The sequence below is a fragment of the Macaca mulatta genome, chromosome 16 (genome assembly GCF_049350105.2).
Source record: "Macaca mulatta isolate MMU2019108-1 chromosome 16, T2T-MMU8v2.0, whole genome shotgun sequence".
Lineage (NCBI taxonomy): Eukaryota > Metazoa > Chordata > Mammalia > Primates > Cercopithecidae > Macaca > Macaca mulatta.
This window is the reverse complement of record NC_133421.1, coordinates 14,462,878-14,481,802: the sequence shown is the minus strand read 5'-3', so window position 1 is coordinate 14,481,802 and position 18,925 is coordinate 14,462,878. Positions and strand designations below refer to the sequence as shown.

Sequence of the window (18,925 nt, the reverse complement as noted above, 5' to 3'; positions counted from 1 at the left end):
ACTACAGCCTGGGCAACAGAGCGAGACTCCATCTCAAAAAAAATTTATTTATTTATTTATTTATTTGAGTTTCTCTCTTGTCACCCAGGCTGGAGTGCAGTTGCGCGATCTCCACTCACTGCAACCTCTGCCTCCTGGGTTCAAGTGATTCTCCTGCCTCAGTCTCCCGAGTAGCTGGGATTACAGGCACCTGCCACCACGCCCAGGTAATTTTTGTATTTTTAGTAGAGACGGCGTTTCACCATCTTGGCCAGGCTGGTCTCGAACTCCTGACCTCAGGTGATCCACTCGCCTCGGCCTCCCAAAGTGCTGGGATTACAGGTGTGATCCACCACGCCCGGCCTTATCCACTCACTTCTAAGTTACACAGACTAGAAGGTGGTTAGTTCCCTTTCCTCTGGTCTAGGAGGTACTGCTGCTGTCATCCTCAGCCGAGGTTTCATTGACTAAGGTAAGGGCTCACATTTCTAGCATTAAGGGAGAGACATTCATTCATTCAGAGAGAAAACATACACTCCCAACGAGCATTTGTCTCTATCACGTATCTGCACAGAGGGATAGGTGTATGAGGGCTACGATGTGCTCACTCTCACCTCCTCCCTGCCAAATGGTCACCTACACTAGTCAGAAGCACAAAACTATTACACCATGAAGTCCTGCTCACCTAGAAAGGTCATATTTACCTTGTAGAGGTGCAACAAGATTTAATAACACCAAAAGTTCAAGTAAGGAGATCTGGTTGTAGCAGGTAGGATGGTGGGATTTAGGTGCTTTACGGAAATATGGGGAGTGATGCTGAAACCAAACTCACAGTGGGATGGGAATGGCTTCCTGATCTCCTTCCTTTCTAGGACCACCTTCTCATGTCTAGTACCATTGCTATTATTGCTCATCTCTGCTGGATGGCTTCAAGGAGGCACCAGGGATGGAGGGAAAGGGGAGGGATGTCTCCTTCCTGGACCCAATAGTTTCCAAAGTCATCTGGGGTCTGCGAACCTTCTACCAATAAACAAACACTTCCTATAGGATATCCAGAAATGCTTTTGGAGGCCACTTGAAACTCTGGGACGGAGTCTGGTTGCATCCCCTGGTATTTAAAGCAGGCTGCCGAGGATCAGCGAACTGTGGTCTGCAGGCTTCAGAATGTATGGGAATGAAAAGAACAAAAAGAGCTTAACATTCCTCTTGGGGAACGGAACTGATACCACTTAGTTGCAATGGTTGGTGAGGATTGCAGGCAAGTGAGATGTTTCACACGGTGACCAGCACAAGGAGCCCTAAAAATGTTAAGTCCTACCCCATCTTCTCCTCCTTGCCCCTTTCTCTTCTACTTGTAAAAGGTTTTCCACCTGGTGAGAAGGTCTGGGTCAGAGTTGGTGGGGGGTACCTTCTATTTCCCCAACAGTACCTTCTAGCATCAGGAATCTCAGACATCAGCCTCCTTGGTGATCTTCTGGTTTACCAAGGGGAGGTGTCAGGTGGGCATGGGGTAGGTACTGGGCGAGACTTGCTAAATAACACTGGCAAAACTTCAGCAGCTGAGAAATATGAGTTCAACATGCTACTTCTCCTCTTGCAAAGAGGCTACAGTGCCATATGCAATCACGACTTTCCCAGCTGAAATGACTTTGTCATAAGAGGGAGCATCAGATGTTCACTGTGAATTCACATCAAATGTTCACTGACATTTTCAGACAGCAATATAAATCTTTACACAGTAAATCAATCACAAAGGTAGCAGCAACGCTCTTGGAAGCCTAAAAGTGCTTTTGCCTTCCAAAGCAAGATGGTATATGTAAATGTTCAAATGTCTAGATAAAACTCAACCTGAAGACAGACATAATAAAACTGCTCAGTGTGCCGCCAAGAAGGAGAATCTACTCACAGACGGGGGGATCCAACCAAAAGGTTGTATCAGCAGTTCACAAGCTTCTGTTCATTGTCTTATTGCATAAAGAAACAGTAGCCAGAATCAAGGCACCGCTGCTGTTTCTTTTTTTTTTTTTTTTTTTGAGACGGAGTCTCGCTGTGTCTCCCAGGCTGGAGTGCAGTGGCGTGATCTCGGCTCACTGCAAGCTCCGCCTCCCGGGTTCACGCCATTCTCCCGCCTCAGCCTCCCAAGTACCTGAGACTACAGGCGCCCGCCACCACGCCCGGCTAGTTTTTTTTTTTTGTATTTTTAGTAGAGACGGGGTTTCACCATGTTAGCCAGGATAGTCTCGATCTCCTGACCTCGTGATCCACCCGCCTCGGCCTCCCAAAGTGCTGGGATTACAGGCTTGAGCCACCGCGCCCGGCCACCGCTGCTGTTTCTTAAGAAAGGAGCAACATAGAAGTGGAATTAATAAAACGTATCTGACTCTAGCAGACATCCCTGCATGGATACCTAAGGACAGTCTAGATGGCAAAGATTTCCCATGCTTCTGCTGAAAACTGAGAACAATTTGGCTTTTCAATCCCTTTATAGTTGAATCAAGGTGGAAGCAAGAAGCCACAGGCCAGCAAGAATGTGAAGCACAGGGTTTAGAAATCAATAAGCAGGAGGCACAAGCCCTCCTTCCGGCTTTTCTGTGACTCCTGGTGGGAGGAGGTAGGGAGCCTACAGCATCTGGGGAATGGAACCTGAGATGATTTTCTCCACTGCTTCTTTTCTTCTTTTCTTTCTTCTTTTCTCTTCTTCTCTTCTCTTTTTTCTTTTTCTTTCCTTCTTTTTTTTTTTTTTTTTTTTTTGAGACAGGGTCTTGCTCTGTCACCCAGGCTGGAGTGCAGTGGCATGATCATGGCTCACTGCAGCCCCAGCTTCTCGGGTTCAAATGATCCTCTCATCTCAGCCTCCCGAGTAGCTTGGACTACAGGCACATGCCACCACGCCTGGTTAATTTTTGTAATTTTTTTAGCGATGAGTTTCGCCACGTTACCCAGGCTGGACCACTGCTCTCTTTTAGAGTAAGACGACAAGGGGCAGGGAATCCAGAGCGGTCACCGCTCATCACTGGGATGCACGGGGCGTGAGTCAGGTGACAAGTCCTCACTTTGGCTAGGTAGTCCCACTGGAGAACCATCTTCCCTGCCTGCCAGCGTCTTATATTTGCATAGGATTTATCATAATGCACACGTGGGTATTTTTCATGAGACAGTATCACGGAATAGGTTCTGGAATGACCTGGGTCTCTAGTCCCAGTTAACCATTCGCTGACTCAGTAGAGCTCTCTCTTCGTCCATAGAATGGAGCTAATACCTCCCTTCCTGTTTCTGGCATTTCCATGAAGACAGTTAATCAATTATTGAGTGCTGAGCTATATTTAGCATGGCCTTGCACCATGACCTGGTGGCAGAAGCTGAGTGGTCGGTCATACAGTGGGTTGTAACAGGGTCTAGCTAGCTAAGCCAATGGTGTTTTATGGTGCGGACAAGCTGGAGATTCAGAGAATCGGATGACATCTTGATGGAGGGAATATAAAGGCCTAGTATCTGGCTTGGGTTTTTTGGGTGTAACGTGGTGACTCCGCACCCTCTCCAGCTCAGGGCAGTAGGGCTTTGAAAGCAGAGAATTTGGGTATGAATCCTAGATTTTCCAATGACTAACTCTATAATATGGAGGAGTTCTATCAGATTATCCTCCGATCATCCTTTGTAAAATGGAATAATATGCTTCTCTTCTTTCGATTTGTTGTAAGGAGCCAATGAAACTGTGGCCATAAAGCCCTTAGCCCTGACTAAGAAATCAGTAAGATGTAGTGTCAGTGATAATGCTTTGTGCTTATAGGTACCAAGCACATATGACTTGTTTTTAAGAATCTCCTCAGAGAAAGAAACAGAATGAACACAAGTCTAAAATATGTTGATAAAGAGGGGAAGAGGACACTCTACTGATTCAGGCACAGCATGACAGAGATGCTGGGAAGACCCCACCTGGCTCATGTCACCCGGATTTATGGGGTTTCCCATCGGATTTCTTCCGTTCCTAACAGTGACCCTAAACATGAAAAGATGTTTGGGGTGAGTTCTCTGATAGAAATAGAGCAGGGAGGCCAGGCGCGGTGGCTCACACTTGTAATCCCAGCACTTTGGGAGGCCGAGGCGGGCAGATCACGAGGTCAGGAGATCGAGACCATCCTGGCTAACACGGTGAAACCCCATCTCTACTAAAAATACAAAACATTAGCCGGGCGTGGTGGTGGATGCCCGTAGCCCCAGCTACTCGGGACGCTGAGGCAGGAGAATGGCGTGAACCCGGGAGGCGGAGCTTGCAGTGAGCCGAGATTGCGCCACTGCACTCCAGTCTGGACTACAGTGTGAAATTCTGTCTCAAAAAAAAAAAAAAAAGAAAAGAAAAGAAAAAGAAATAGAACAGGGAACAAAAAATGGGGACTGGAGGTTATTATCAGCACCGTTTCCCTAGGTTTCTTAGTCTTGCAGGGCTCTGCTGAGTTGGATGAGCCAATTTGGGTTTCAGAATAGGGGATGCTAAAAGCCTACTTAGATGATTGCAGGTTTAAGGAACAAACAAAGAGGGGATGCCTGCAAACCCTTCTAAGTCTTACCGCCCGACCCAGGTCATTGGGGCAGTAAAGGAGGCAGGAGTTATCTTGTCTGTAAAGTTCTTTGGAAAACAAAATACACTAGGGCGCAGGAGGCTCAGCCTGGAATTATCATAGCACTTCCTCCTTACACAGGGTTTTCTACCTCCTGGGGAGCCTCCTGCAACCATCAGCTGTCCTTGGCTGTTAGGATATTTTGTGCTTTGTCCCTAAGCCCTTGGTGTTTGTATATTTCGTGCTTGTAGAATTAGCTCGGTTGCTCATGGTAAGGTGGAGACAGATAAAAACATTCAAGCACCTGAGGTGGCAAGGAAAAGGCTTGATCGGGACACCTTGTCAGTGGGCTCTGCCATGTTGCCACCTTAAAAACATAGGATGTCACTAAAAACTCTGCTTCCTGTACTAAGAACAGCTAACAGGCCGGGCGTGGTGGCTCAAGCCTGTAATCCCAGCACTTTGGGAGGCCAAGACGGGTGGATCACGAGGTCAGGAGATTGAGACCATCCTGGCTAACACGGTGAAACCCTGTCTCTACTAAAAAATACAAAAAACTAGCGGGGCGAGGTGGTGGGCGCCTGTAGTCCCAGCTACTCGGGAGGCTGAGGCAGGAGAATGGCGTGAACCAGGGAGGCGGAGCTTGCAGTGAGCTGAGATCCAGCCACTGCACTCCAGCCTGGCCGACCGAGCGAGACTCTGTCTCAAAAAAAAAAAAAAAAAAAGAACAGCTAACATTTACCATGTGCTGAGCTTTATTCTAAACACTTCGTAAGCACTATTTCATTTAATGCTCAGAATGACTCAAGTTGGTGCTTACCATGATTTCCCCATTTTGCATATGAAGAAACTGAGGCATTCAGAGTTGAGTAACCAGGAGTTGAACTCAGAGAGAGCCTGATTCTAATGCTCAGACTCTGCTTATAGGGTTATTATTTTCACACAGTGTAAGCAGGGACAAGTAGAAAGAGAAGAGCTATAAATGGCTCCTTGATGCTAGAGATGAAATGGCATGCTTCTTTTAAAGTCTACAACCTCGTAGACCACATAGGGAAAGGATCAGGCCCGGGACCAGTGGAACGACGGCTCAGGGTGCAAGAGGGAAGCAATGAAGTGATGTGTTGGTGAGGAGGTGCTCAGCGGTCAACTAGAGCAGCTAAGGGTAAACCGGTGGAAGATTGTGTCTGCTCACTTCTAAGCCCCATGAACTTAGAAAATGGGGTCATGCCTTTTACTCCAAATGAGAAGGTCACCGGTATTGTGATGGGGAAAGCAAGGAAACCATGTAAGAAAAATGCCTTCCCAGGCACTCCATGATGGCAGAGTTCAGAATAAGCCTGTCTTTGTTGAGGAATTGAGGCAGGAGGGGAGCGTGGACAAATTCAGTTCCAGACATTGCAACCACCGTGTATGACATTCTATTGCGTCTCTGCCCACTAAAAGTTATGGGTTATGCTATTCGGGAGGCTGAGGTGGGAGGATCATTAAGTCCAGGAGTTTGAGACCAGCCTGGGTAACTGAGCAAGACTCTTATCCCCGAAAAAAAAAAAAGCAAAAAGAGCTGTGGATCACGATCTTCTGATTCACACTCCGAAGTCTAACCCTGGCCATTATTCAGCCATTGACGCATCCTGGATGGAGACCTTATAAAAATTAAAGAGAAACAAAGACCTGCCCCAGCAAAAAAAAAAAAAAAGGCAGAGTAGGGAGGAGGAGGAGAAGGAAGAAGAGGGGGAAAAAAAAGGAGAAAAATAAGCCAAAAAAATATATAAAATTTGGAAGATCCCAGCTCCAAGAAGAATAGGTATCTATAGGTAGAATACACTTATCGCCAGGCAGAATTTTGCTGTGGATCATTCTAGCTGAGTTGTCTGGGGTTAGCAGAACAGACCTCTGAAGAACAGACATCTGCAGTGCTGTTTTTGACTCCCGGTCAGGAAGAATCCTAGCTAGAGGAGGTGTCAGCCAATATATGGCTGTGAAGTGTTCGAGTCTATAGAGATTTGGAAGGTTTTGGTTTTTGTTCTAGAGATCAGTGACATTTGGCACAGGCCGGCCAAGAAAGAGGGGGCAGGGAAACCTGGTAGTTTTCCAGATATCCACAGAAGCTTCTCAAACACCCACTGTAGACATGCATATTCAGGGGCTGTAAGATGAACTGTGGCAGGGAACCACAGGGTCAGCAGATGATGTCCTGGACAGTGAAGGTGAATGAAAAGGAGACTCAAAACTCGTAAGACTTAGCCTGGCCTACACGCACCCAGTGAGGCCTGAATTCAGTATTTTCCAGCTTTTCTGGGAGTAAGTAGCAACCAAGTACCTTATCCTCTCTGGTACATGTAAAGGCCAAGTCCTCTGACAACATTTCAGACTTGCCCAGCATCCGACAATGTCTAACTCCAAGGGAGAAGGCTGATAAGGAGCCTGGACCAAAAACATCCCTCTCCATGTAGACAACCCTAACCCAAAACAGGAGTCACATTTTCCATATTCATACGCAGATGACTTTCTAGGTAAGTTTGTCTTATCATAGGTTCAGGCTCTGAACTAAAATTATTGCATTACTTATCCATGACATAATCTCTTTCAGAGATTTTTTTTTTTTTTTTTTTTTTTTTTTGAGACAGCGTGTCACTATGTCACCCATGTTGGAGTGCAGTGGCGCTATCACAGCTCTCTGCAGCCTCCACTTCCCAGGCTCAAGGTATTCACCCATCTCAGCCTTCTGAGTAGCTGGGACTATAGGTGCGTGCCACCACGCCTGGCTAATTTTTAAAAATTGCTTGTATAGGTCGGGCGTGGTGGCTCACGCCTGTAATCTCAGCACTTCGGGAGGCCGAGGAGGGTGGATCACGAGGTCAGGAGATCTCAGGAGCTCGAGACCATCCTGGCTAACACGGTGAAACCCCGTCTCTACTAAAAATACAAAAAATTAGCCGGGCGTGGCGGTGGGCGCCTGTAGTCCCTGCTACTCGGGAGGCTGAGGCAGGAGAAGAATGGCGTGAACCCGGGAGGTGGAGCTTGCAGTGAGCGGAGATCACGCCACTGCACTCCAGCTTGGGCGACAGAGCGAGACTCCGTCTCAAAAAAAAAAAAAAAAAAAAAAAATTGTTTATATAGATGATGTCTCGCTATGTTGCCCAGATTGGTCTTGAACTCCTGGCCTCAAGCAATCCTCCTGTCTCAGCCTCCTGTAGTGCTGGGATTACAGGTGTGAGTCATTGCACCTGGCCTCAGGGATTTTAATGTGGTGTTCATCTCTCCACCACAGGATTGACACAGGACATCCATGTCTGCAATTGCAAAAACAAGTCCCTTGGGGCACTGGTGCAGTTTATCTCAGGTTTTGTGATCTACTAAATTTGGGAAATGATGCATGCCGCAGCCCCCTGTGGAGGTCTGTGGCTTGTAACAGTGTGTTAAAGACTCTAAAAAGTCATACACTAAAGAAACTGGCTTCAGTGTGTTGATCAGGTGTTTCAGGAACTTATTACACATCAGATTCCACCCTCCTCCCCACTCATAATATAACCAACCACCAGTGGAAACTGGTATACCATAAGGCACAGCTTGAATTATTCTAGAACTCTCTCAATCAAGGGTGCCTTTTCCAAATTACTGAACATCTAGATTAAAAATCCACCAGAGTGGGACAAGCCCTTTGCAGTGCAACTCTCAAGGACAGTCTGAGAATGGGCTACCCACTAAACAGAGCTCAAGGGAGGCTGCTGGCCCTGGTGTAAATATCCCATAGACCTTCTGGGTTGCTGTCAACTGGCTCTGGTAGAGAACGCCTGAGGATCAGACCATGCTGGAGCAAGTGTAATGGCTGTAGGTGCGTCGGGTTTCAGGCCTGCAAAGAGGAGCTGTATGCTGTTGGTCTTCTGAGAATCAAGGCCTGAGGTAGCTGGATCTCCATGGCAGATCGCCAGCCCATCGGGCTCTGATGGGGTCTGTGGGGCAGCTTCACAGATGCTCTCAGGGCCTTGTCATCCGTGGGTTTCAGGCTATGAGAGGCTAGAACTAAGCAGGGGCAATAGAACAGATAGACAAGCCAGCAGGGCAAGTGCGGGAGCAGGGGCCAGAGCCAGAAAGAAGAAAACAGGCAGTAGGGAGGAAGGTACTGAGGAAACACAGAGGTAGGGAGTGGGCAGTGGGCTACTGAAGTCTCAGATGGGCATCTTGTAGAGCGTGGAGACAGAGAGGAGAGGAGAGAAGGGGAAGATGGTAGCTATCCGACAGCTATCGGGAAGGGAGGGACATGATGCTAGGGAGGAGGACACATTAACCATGTCACTTCTATTCTGTTTTCTTGAGATGGAGTCTCACTCTATCGCCCAGGCTGGACTGCAGTGGTGTGATCTTGGCTCACTGCAACCTCCTCTGCCTCCTGGGTTCAAGCAATTCTCCTGCCCCAGCCTCCCGAGTAGCTGGGATTACAGGCATCTGCCACCACGCCCAGCTAATTTCTTTGGTATTTTTAGTAGAGATGAGGTTTCACCATGTTGGCCAGACTGGTCTAGAACTCCTGACCTCAAGTGATCCGCCCACCTGGGCCTCCCAAAGTGCAGGGATTACAGGCGTGAGCCACTGTGCCCAACCTGTCACTTCTGTTCTTGCCTCTGGGCTTCTCCACGGGTCCCTCAACAGTCCTGGCCCAGCTTGTCCAGGCTCATTTGGGTATGCAGCCAGTGGAGGCATCTGATAAATGCTTAGAGTCCAAAGCCCAATGCTGGCTCCATGGGTGCTCCCTCACCAACCAGCAAGAGAGTGTAGACACTTTGGCAAACTCTTTTGAAGGTGGTAGAAAAAACGAATTGATTTGACCAGGAAGTCTAGCACTGTCAGAGAAATAGAAGGGACTGTAGAGTTACTTTCATTTATTATTTAGGACTAATGACCTAAGACACACATTTCACTATTCTATAAACCAATAAAACAACTCAAACAAAAAAGACACTAAAAACATAGTCTGCACCCAAAACTTTCTAAGAAGGAGTTTAAAAAGCACAGAAAACAATAGGGTGATTTAATACTTTGTTGCTCAGAGTGCTGGCAGAGTTAGGACATCCTATATATCACACCAACACTCAATAGCTAAAGTAGGAAAGTTTTGATAAATAATAATAATAAAAAAAATGTACCATTGCCAAATGCTTTATTCAGAGTGGCAAAATTATTCAGTGGTTCCCAATTCCAGCACATTAGAATCACATACTTATTCCAGGCCAGGACATTTAAATCAGATGGGGAGATTTGGGACAGGTGACGGGGTTGCAGAATTTTCTTTTCTTTTCTTTTTTTTTTTTTTTAAGCTTGTTCTGGCTATCTTTCTTATGTAACAAACTACCCTAAAACTTAGCATGACTATCTGGATCACCAGTCTAGAGTTCTGGCAGGGCTCGGCAAGGCTGTCCTGTCTGCACACACAGCATTGGCAGAGGTGGTCTGACTTGGGCTGAAGACTCCGGGATGACTCCTTCTCAGAGCTTAGAGTTGTGCTGGCTGTCAGGACAGTGCTCAGCTGGGCTTGAGGGTTGAGGACTTCCATTTCTCTCCAAGGAGCTGCTTGGATTTCTATGTAGGATGGTACTGGGCTCCAAGAGTGACTGTCCCCAGAGACCCAGGAAGAATCTACAAGGCTTCTTCTGACCTGGCCTCAGCAGTCCCAGAACATCACCTCTGCCACATCCTACTAGGTCAAGTAACTCACCAGAGCAACTCAGACTCGAAGGGAGGGCACTCAGATTCCAACACTCTCTGGGAGGACAATCAAAGCATCTGCTGCCATCTTTACCAAAGCTCTTGGTGTGGAGCTGCAGTGGACAACAGCACTGGCTCCCTGTGGCTGCTATCACAAGAACCAACCACAAGGTTGGTAAACAATGGAAATTTCTTTTCTTTTTTTTCTTTTTCTTTTTTTTTTTTTTGAGATGGCGTTTCGCTCCTATTGCCCAGACTGGAGTGCAATGGTGCTATCTCGGCTCATTGCAACCTCTGCCTCCTGGGTTCAAGTGATTCTCCCGTCTCAGCCTCCCGAGTAGCTAGGATGACAGGCATGCGCCACCATGCCTGACGAATTTTGTATTTTTAGTAGAGACGGGATTTCTCCATGTTGGTCAGGCTGGTCTTGAACTCCCGGCCTCCGATGATCCACCCACCTTGGCCACCCAAAGTGCTGGGATTACAGGCATGATCCACCACGCCTCGCCCAGAAATTGATTTTCTAAATAAATTAGAGTCAGTATTACCAGGTGGAAATCAAGAAGGGAGCAAGGCTTTGCTCCCTCTTCTAGCTTCTGGTGGCTGTTGGCAATCTCTGGCTTGTGGCCATCTCTTCAAATTTCTCTCTGTTCCATCTTCACATTTCCTGTGTGTGTGCAGTAAAATCTCTCTCTGCCTCCCTCTTAATAAGGATGCACGTGATGTCATGTAGAGTCCATCTTGATAATCCAGAATCATCAATCTCCTTATTTCAAGAGCATATGCAAAGACCTTTTTCCAAATTAAGGAAATATGAATAGTTTCCAGGGCTTTAGATCTGTTTTTCTTTAGTGGATGGGCATTATTTAACCTACCACAATGATGAAAAATGTATATAGAAGCTCCTGAATTGGACCCCAAGCCCTGCTAAAGAAACCCAGCTTCCTGCATCATTTTGAATCAGAAAGGCATCAGGACCAAAGCCCAGAGTTGTGAGGGGAGTAAGACGCTTTGTATGACATCTAGGACATAACAGCCATCAGCCTAGGAAAGTGTCACTGACACAGATGGGGAACTTACCATTTCTTTGCAATTTTACCCAGTTTTTCTGCCTCTAATTTTCTTTTTAAATAAGTATCTGCTTTATTGATATATAATTCATATATATATCTGTTTTTTTAACTTGGCCAAAAGCCTTCAATAACATGAGCTTTAATTTGTCAGGGTTTCGATGAGCAGTGTGAAGACCTTAAAATGCATCTCATAGATTTCAAAAGATCAGAAATGGGGCCAATATAGAGAGCTGCCGTAATGTTACTAAGATAACACAGGGACTCAAGAGATGTAAATTTCTTTCCTCTCCCGCAAACACCCACAACTTTAGGTTTCTCTTTAAGGTCAGGGAAGAACTGATCTTCTATAATTCACTACAATTCCTTAAAACGTACGCACAGATGCTCTACCCCAGACAACTCAGGGAGAGCCACCCTAAACCGGTAAGACCTTCATTGAATTTAACTTTTTTTTTTTGGAGACAGAGTTTTGCTCTTGTTGCCCAGGCTGTCACGCAATGGCACGATCTTGGCTCACTGTAACCTCCACCTCCTAGGTTCAAGCGATTTTCCTGCCTCAGCCTTCCGAGTAGCTGGGATTACAGGCACGTGCCATCATACCGGGCTAATTCTGTATTTTTAGTAGAGATGGGGTTTCTGCATGTTGTTCAGGCTGGTCTCGAACTCCTGACCTCAGGTGATCCACCCGCCTCGGCCTCCCAAAATGCTGGGATTACAGGCGTGAGCCACTGCCCCCAGCCTGAATTTAACATTTAATACACATTTTGAAACATATATTTTATTTCACGTACAACAATAAATTATGTAATAAATTTCCTGTACTCTTAAAGTAGATGGTGGCAGTTTCAACTTTAAATAAGAATAGTATACAGAATGGACGCATCATTTACAAAATTCTTAAGCAGGAGAGCTTGATCAGATATAAGGCATCTGCTTAAGATATTGCTCAAGTTTTTGCATCTGCCTGCAGATAGTGGGCCAGTGAACTCTGAGTACCGCAATGCACCTGCAGTGGTAACTCTCTCTTAGAGGCCATTTGGAGTGCACCCAGGAGGCACTGGAATCAGAACAGATCTGGCAGAGAGGATGGAGGAGGGATGGAGGGGCACATTTTGGATGTAGAAACACCTGGAATATCAGGAGTGCTGTATCACCCAGCCAGGACCAGAATTTACCCTCAAGAGCATCCCTTCAGCTTACAGAGATTTCACAAAGGACCTGAGTTAATAAGATTTAAAAACAAATTCCAATGCACTCTCCACTTTTCTCTGTCTCTCTCAGATTCTAAGTATATTCCTTTTTATAGATTAAAGACATTTTTTCTGAGGCCAGGCACACAGTAGCTCACACTTGAGACCCCAGTACTTTGGGAGGCCGAGGCGCGAGGAACACCTGAGGTCAGGAGTTCGAGACCAGGCTGGCCAACATGGCAAAACCCCACCTCTACTAAAAATACAAAAATTGGCCAGGCATGGTGGCTCCTGCCTATAATCCCAGCTACTTGGAAGGCTGAGGCATGAGAATTATTACTTGAAACCAGGAGGCAAGGTTGCAGTGAGCCAAGATTGCACCACTGCACTCCAGCCTGGGTGACAGACAGAGACTCTCTTTTTTTTCTTTTCTTTTTTTTTTTTTTTTTTTTGAGATGGAGTCTTGTTCTGTTGCCCAGGCTGGAGTGCAATGGCACAATCTTGGCTCACTGCAACCTCCGCCTCCCAGGTTCATGTGATTCCCCTGCCTCAGCCTCCTGAGTGGCTGGGATTACAAATGCGCACCATCATGCCCGGCTAATTTTTGTATTTTTAGTAAAGACAGAGTTTCACCATGTTGGTCAGGCTGGTTTCGAACACCTGACCTTGTGATCCGCCTGCCTCAGCCTCCCAGTGCTGGGATTACAGGCATGAGCCACCGCGCCCAGCCGAGACTCTGTCTTAAAACAAAACAAAAAAGAATGCAATGTTTTCCTACTCATTTGAATTTCTAAGAATTTCCATTTTTTTCTTTCTCCACCATGTGGAGAACAATAAACACCAGCATAGAGCACACAAACAACTCCCACCTGCCACATACAAATGGTCTCTGATAGGTGAAGTAACAAAGAAGAAATATTGGCCATTGTGAAGGCTTTACCATCATCCCAGGAAACAAGCCTAGGTCTAGTCTGCCAACTTTAGTTCTCCAATACCAACTCCCATTCAGAAAGAAGCGGGGTGAAAAGTAAGATTCACACACCTCTAACAGTTCTTGGATTTTCAGCCTTCCCTCCTGTGCCCTTTAGGCCATGGACCTTTCAAGCACATCCTTCTGGCTGCCCAGTGGTCTGTCAGGAAAGGGGAAGGTTCTAGCTAGCTTACTTCCTATTATCTGCATTTCCGATACTCCCATTCAATGCTTTATGCTCTCATCTATCCTAAAGGAGCAGTTGCTAAATTTTATTTTACAGTAGTAATTTTTAATTTCTAACCAAAGTTTACTGAACTGACTTGCCTGACCCACACAATATCCTCCTGTAAGAGGTATTCGTGGATGCCTGCAGCTTGCTGAACACGCTCATTAGTCCACGTCCTCTGGTTGCCATGGCTGAGCTGGTGCTTACTGTGAGTCAGCTGTGCTTGTTATGAAACCTGTTTACGCCCATCTTTCTTGCTATGGGAATCATTATGTAGTTCAATATTATATAAACTAATTTAACATGAGTGTGGACAGGGTTGTTCCTATGCAAACTAAACTGAATGTACTTACAAGCCTCTTAATAACTGCATTGAAGTAGTTACGGATGTTAATATGAAAAGATAGGAAAACATCTTAAAAACCTAGAAGGATTTTACACTCAGCCTGTTTCAAGTTTTAGGCTGAAACTGGGAATGTTAAACTACATTAAATGTATTGTTTATGCCAGGATGCTTCTGAAGAATGCAGATGAGCCGATTTATAATCAAAGTAAAGCCACTACAAATTCTGGAATTGATCTACATGTATACATTTTGATTCCAAATAAAGTGTGTATGTATTTTTTTTTAATTCCCCTCAGTGACTATTTTTTCTTTCTTTTGATGAGAACTAATTAATACTGATCACAACCGTGTCAGCTAAGAAGGCTACCCTGACCTCTGGTCTAAAGGGAGGCAAGTCAAAGAAACTCATCCTAGACAGAGCAGATACAGTTTAATTGCTACGAGTCACCTAAACTGCTAAGAGTCAGTGCAGCCTTCCCATAATTCTGTTTTTCTTATGTGTCACCCATCCACCCCTACCACCTCCCCCAATCCCCGGTGCTGAGAAAGAGATACCAGTTCATACCCATCCTTTTTGTAAAACTCCAGCATCATATTATCTGTGGCGACGCTGAGGGGCCGGCGGGCCTGCTCGGGCTGGCGCCGGTCAGCAGGGTCCATGTCTGGGGAGGGCATTGAGCTGTAGTTGGCATTATGGTTCACGTGGACTGGACTCCCATAATTGCCAGTAATGTTGAACTCTATCTCTGCGGGGAAGAAAGAATTGGTACACGTGAACTCTTGGTCTGCCATACCCTTCCTGGTCAGGGAAGGAATGAGTCCAGACACCCACTCCCTCATATGTCATCCCTAGAAAATTTCATCCCATGGTTCCACATATTAATTCACCTTATTAACATAATGCATCACATTAACAGGCCAAAAAGGGGAACACGTGATCACCTATATAGGCATTTAATAAAGCAATGTCAATTTGTGATTAAAAAAAAAACTTTGTAAAAACAGAAACAGATGGATACTTTCTGAAATATATGAAATCATCTTTCTAAAACCTCGTGCTTAGGACTGAAAGCCGACAGCTGTCCTAATCAAATCAGGAGAAATGGCAATGCCCACTATCACTACCATTACTTAACACCATTTAAGAAACGCTAGCCAATGGAATTAGTCAAGAAAATAAAGTAAGAGGCAATATTAATATTTATAGATGATATTGCCTTTCTGGAAAACCATACAGAATAAATTCAAGATACTAGAAATAGAGATTTCATTAAAGTTGTTTTTAGGCTGTCAATGAGATACACAGAAGTACTCATCCCATCCTTTCCTAGTCAATGAGAATAAATTAGCTCTGCACAATTCTGCCTGTCTGCAGTGGTAATGAATTAGCTCAGCCACAGAACCTATAGGATTATTGTCTTGACTCCTATCTCCTTTATTTCTTTATCTCGATTTCCCACACCCACCCAACTCTGTTATCAAAGCAACTTTTAGGGAGTCGGTAGTTCAGACCTTAAAACACATGAAGCAAAAGCAAGACAATCAAAATTCTTCAATGTTAGAACAGCATTAATTGATTACCTCTAATGGGCAGAGCATAGAATTACTAACATATCCCCACGTGCCTTAACAGCTGTTGCAACACAGCAAAAAGCATTCTCTTAATGTCTGCCAAACATAAGGTACAGAACGAATTATTATTTTTTTAAGCAGATGCCGAATTTAGTGTAACAACTGCTATCTCTTCAAAGCTGTCACCACTAAGAGTCATCCACTTATGGAGTGAGGCTTCTGTGGCACAGAACATCTCTGAAACTCCCTCTTAGGAAGCTGCCTTCAGAGCCTAATTTTGAAGCAGGAATAAAAGAAAGAATCTCATTGCCTTTGAGATTGAACCCCACCTTCACATGCTGAGGGACAACTCAAAGGGCACAACCTAGGGTAGCAAAAGGGGGGTCTGTAAGGCACTCAGGTGATCTGTAAGTCCTGAATAAAAGTCCCCATCCATCTCAGGACCCTGTCTCCCTCTGCATCTACAAAGTGAAGGATTTGGGTCACAGGATCTCTCTTTCCTCCCTGCCCCAGCATTCTAAGATTTGTAGATTTGAAGAAACCGTGGTATGGATATTAGACCAGTAAAATCCTTGGACCTGGTTAGTACAGGCAGTGGACACCTTCAGGCCAGAGTGTCCCTTGAAATAGAGATTACAGGCCGGGCACAGTGGCTCACTCCTGTAATCCCGGTACTTTGGGAGGCCGAGGCACGTGGATCACCTGAGGTCAGGAGTTCAAGACCAGCCTGAGTGACATGAAGAAACCCTGTCTCTACTAAAAATACAAAAAAAATTAGCTGGGCATGGTGGCGGACACCTGTAGTCCCAGTTACTTGGGAGGCTGAGGCAGGAGAATGGCGTGAACCTGGGAGGTGGAGCTTGCAGTGAGCCAAGATCGTGCCACCGCACTCCAGCCTGGGTGACAGAGCGAGGCTCCGTCTCAAAACAACAACAACAAAAAACAAAACAAAACAAAACAAAATTAGTCGGGCATGGTGGCGCACGCCTGTAATCCCAGCTGCTCAGGAGGGGTGAAGCAGGAGAACTGCTTGAACCTGGGAGGTAGAGGTTGCGATGAGCCGAGATCGCACCATTGCACTCCAGCCTGGGGGACAAGAGCAGAACTCTGTCTCAAAAAAAAATAGAGACCACAGAATAGGAAGCTGCCATGACTGTACCCTGATATGTGTGTGCCTTTGTGTGTGTCTGCATGTGTGTGCGTGTGTGTGTGTGTGTGTGTGTTTATAGGGGAATCAAAAAAAAAAAAAAAAAGTCTGTGGGCAGTGGTACTTGGCTTCAAAGGCTCAGAACCTGCAGTGATATTCCTGTTGTCTGCCTCTTGCCCCTATACCTAGGTGCTGTCACCTACCCCCAGGGAAGAACCAGTCCGCATGCTGGATGATAGGTTCGATGATCCCAACAATTTGCAGCGACACGGTGGTCATCATCTCTGTAATGTTCCTGTAAACAGAGAGCAGAGGCAGAGAGGGTGGAGTTAGCAGCTGAGGCAGGACTTGAGGCCCAAGGTCCTCTGGCTGCAGAGCCCAGGAAGGGGCCCTGGACTGGAACCCTGCAGGCGGAGGTTTGGGAGCAGACTTTCTCTTGGGAGGGACACTTCACCTTTCTGAACTTCTCTTTCTCCATCTGCAGAATGGGGATAACCCCAGGGCACATGAACAAGACCTACACAGCCACTTTCAATGTGAGGTGTGATTCTCCTCCCTGCCATCCCTGTGATTCTCAACCTCTTTCCAACTCTCCTGTCTCTGGAGACAGCTCTCTATCCCTCCGAATCCTGAGGCTGAGATGTGTCCTCTTATGACACAGTGTAAGAGCTTGCGTGGCCTGTGTCACCGTGTCCTACGCCCTCCTTCCCCCTCATCCCAATGCTGACTTAATTAGCTCAGAGAAGACCCTGACTCCAGACTTGGAGCTTTTGGACCATCAACAAAAAGAAAGATCTGCAGAATTCTGTGCCTCTTCCTCAGCCTAAAAGAGGAGCAGGCCAACACAGAAACAGGGTTTGGAAAATACACGAGGCTGGCGCTCAGCTGGGGCCCCAGCTGTCCTGCCCACCCTGCCCAGGCCCTGCAGTCCCACTCGATCACCCACATCGCTTCTCCACCCTGTACTCACCCTTCTGCTTGTGGCCATAGGAGGTTAGGTCCTAAAACAATTGCCATGTTACTGGGAGTCATCTTGTTTACATCTTGATATTCTGACAGCTTGGATAAAAATTTGATCAAGTATCTAAAAGAAAATTAGAAGGGCCAGGTTCAACCAAGGCTCAACACCAGCCAGGTGCCCCTGGGGACTGGATAGAAGCTTCTCTGATGTCACATATCTCACTGACTAGGAGACTCATGCACCTGTAATGTAATGAACATGGCTCATGTGTCAGAAAATGGAAATTCTGCATCCTCTTTCCAAAAACAGACAGGCTCAGATCTCACTGGGTCAGGTGTCAACATGTACTTCAACTAACACTGGCCAGAAAGTCTCCATCTTTCCTTCTGACTCAGTATATAATGACCTGAAGTGCCTCACTTTTTACAAACCCCACTACTTCTTGCCATCTTCCCTGTGTGCAGGAGTGATCAACAGTATGTCTAAGTACCTTTGGCAGGAACATCTACGTGCTAGGGGTGGTGTTTCCTGGAGTTACCCTCAGTTGGGTGCTCTAGAAAGATCTAATAAAGAAAAAGTCCAACACAGACTTAGCATATGATCCAGCAATTCTCTCCTAGGGATATTACCCAAAAGAAAGCTGTCCACACACAAATTTGTACATGAATGTTCACGGAATCATAATTATTAATAATAGCCAAAAGGTGGAAATGATCTAAATGTCCATAAAGGGATGATCCGATACATTAAATGTGGTATGTCCATACAATGAAATATTATTCAACCATAAAAAGGAACGAAGTATTGGCACATCCTGCAACATGGATACACCTGAAAACAGTATGCTAAGTGAAAGAAGCCAGACACAAAAGGCCACATATTATAGTATTCCATTTATATGAAATGCCTAGAATTTCTATGCAGATCTATGGAGCCAGAAAGTACATTAGTGGTTGCTTAGGGGCATGGTTGGGGAAATAAGGAGTGACTGCTAATGGGAAGGGGATTTCTTTTTGGGGTAAGGGGATCTCTTTTTTAAAATGAGACACCAGTTAATAGTTGCAAAACTATATGAACGCACTAAAAACTACTACATTGCACATGTTAAAAAGGTTCGATAGTATGAAAATGATAGCTTAATAAAGTTATTTTATCAAAACAGCCAACAAAGAAGCTATATAGAAATAAAACAAATACAA

General features: G+C 45.7%; 1 protein-coding gene across 2 annotated transcripts in view; it reads right to left on the bottom strand.

Moving 5' to 3' along the window:
- Positions 1-18,925, bottom strand: part of ARHGAP44 (Rho GTPase activating protein 44) — a 203,141-nt gene that overhangs the window by 18,707 nt on the left and 165,509 nt on the right. For both annotated transcript variants that reach the window (XM_015118630.3, XM_002800295.4), the window contains exons 14-16: positions 17,736-17,849; positions 16,969-17,060; positions 14,612-14,792 (exon numbers count right to left, since the gene is read on the bottom strand). In XM_015118630.3, coding sequence (XP_014974116.1) covers positions 14,612-14,792; positions 16,969-17,060; positions 17,736-17,849 — 387 coding nt within the window. The remainder of the gene's footprint in view (positions 1-14,611; positions 14,793-16,968; positions 17,061-17,735; positions 17,850-18,925) is intronic.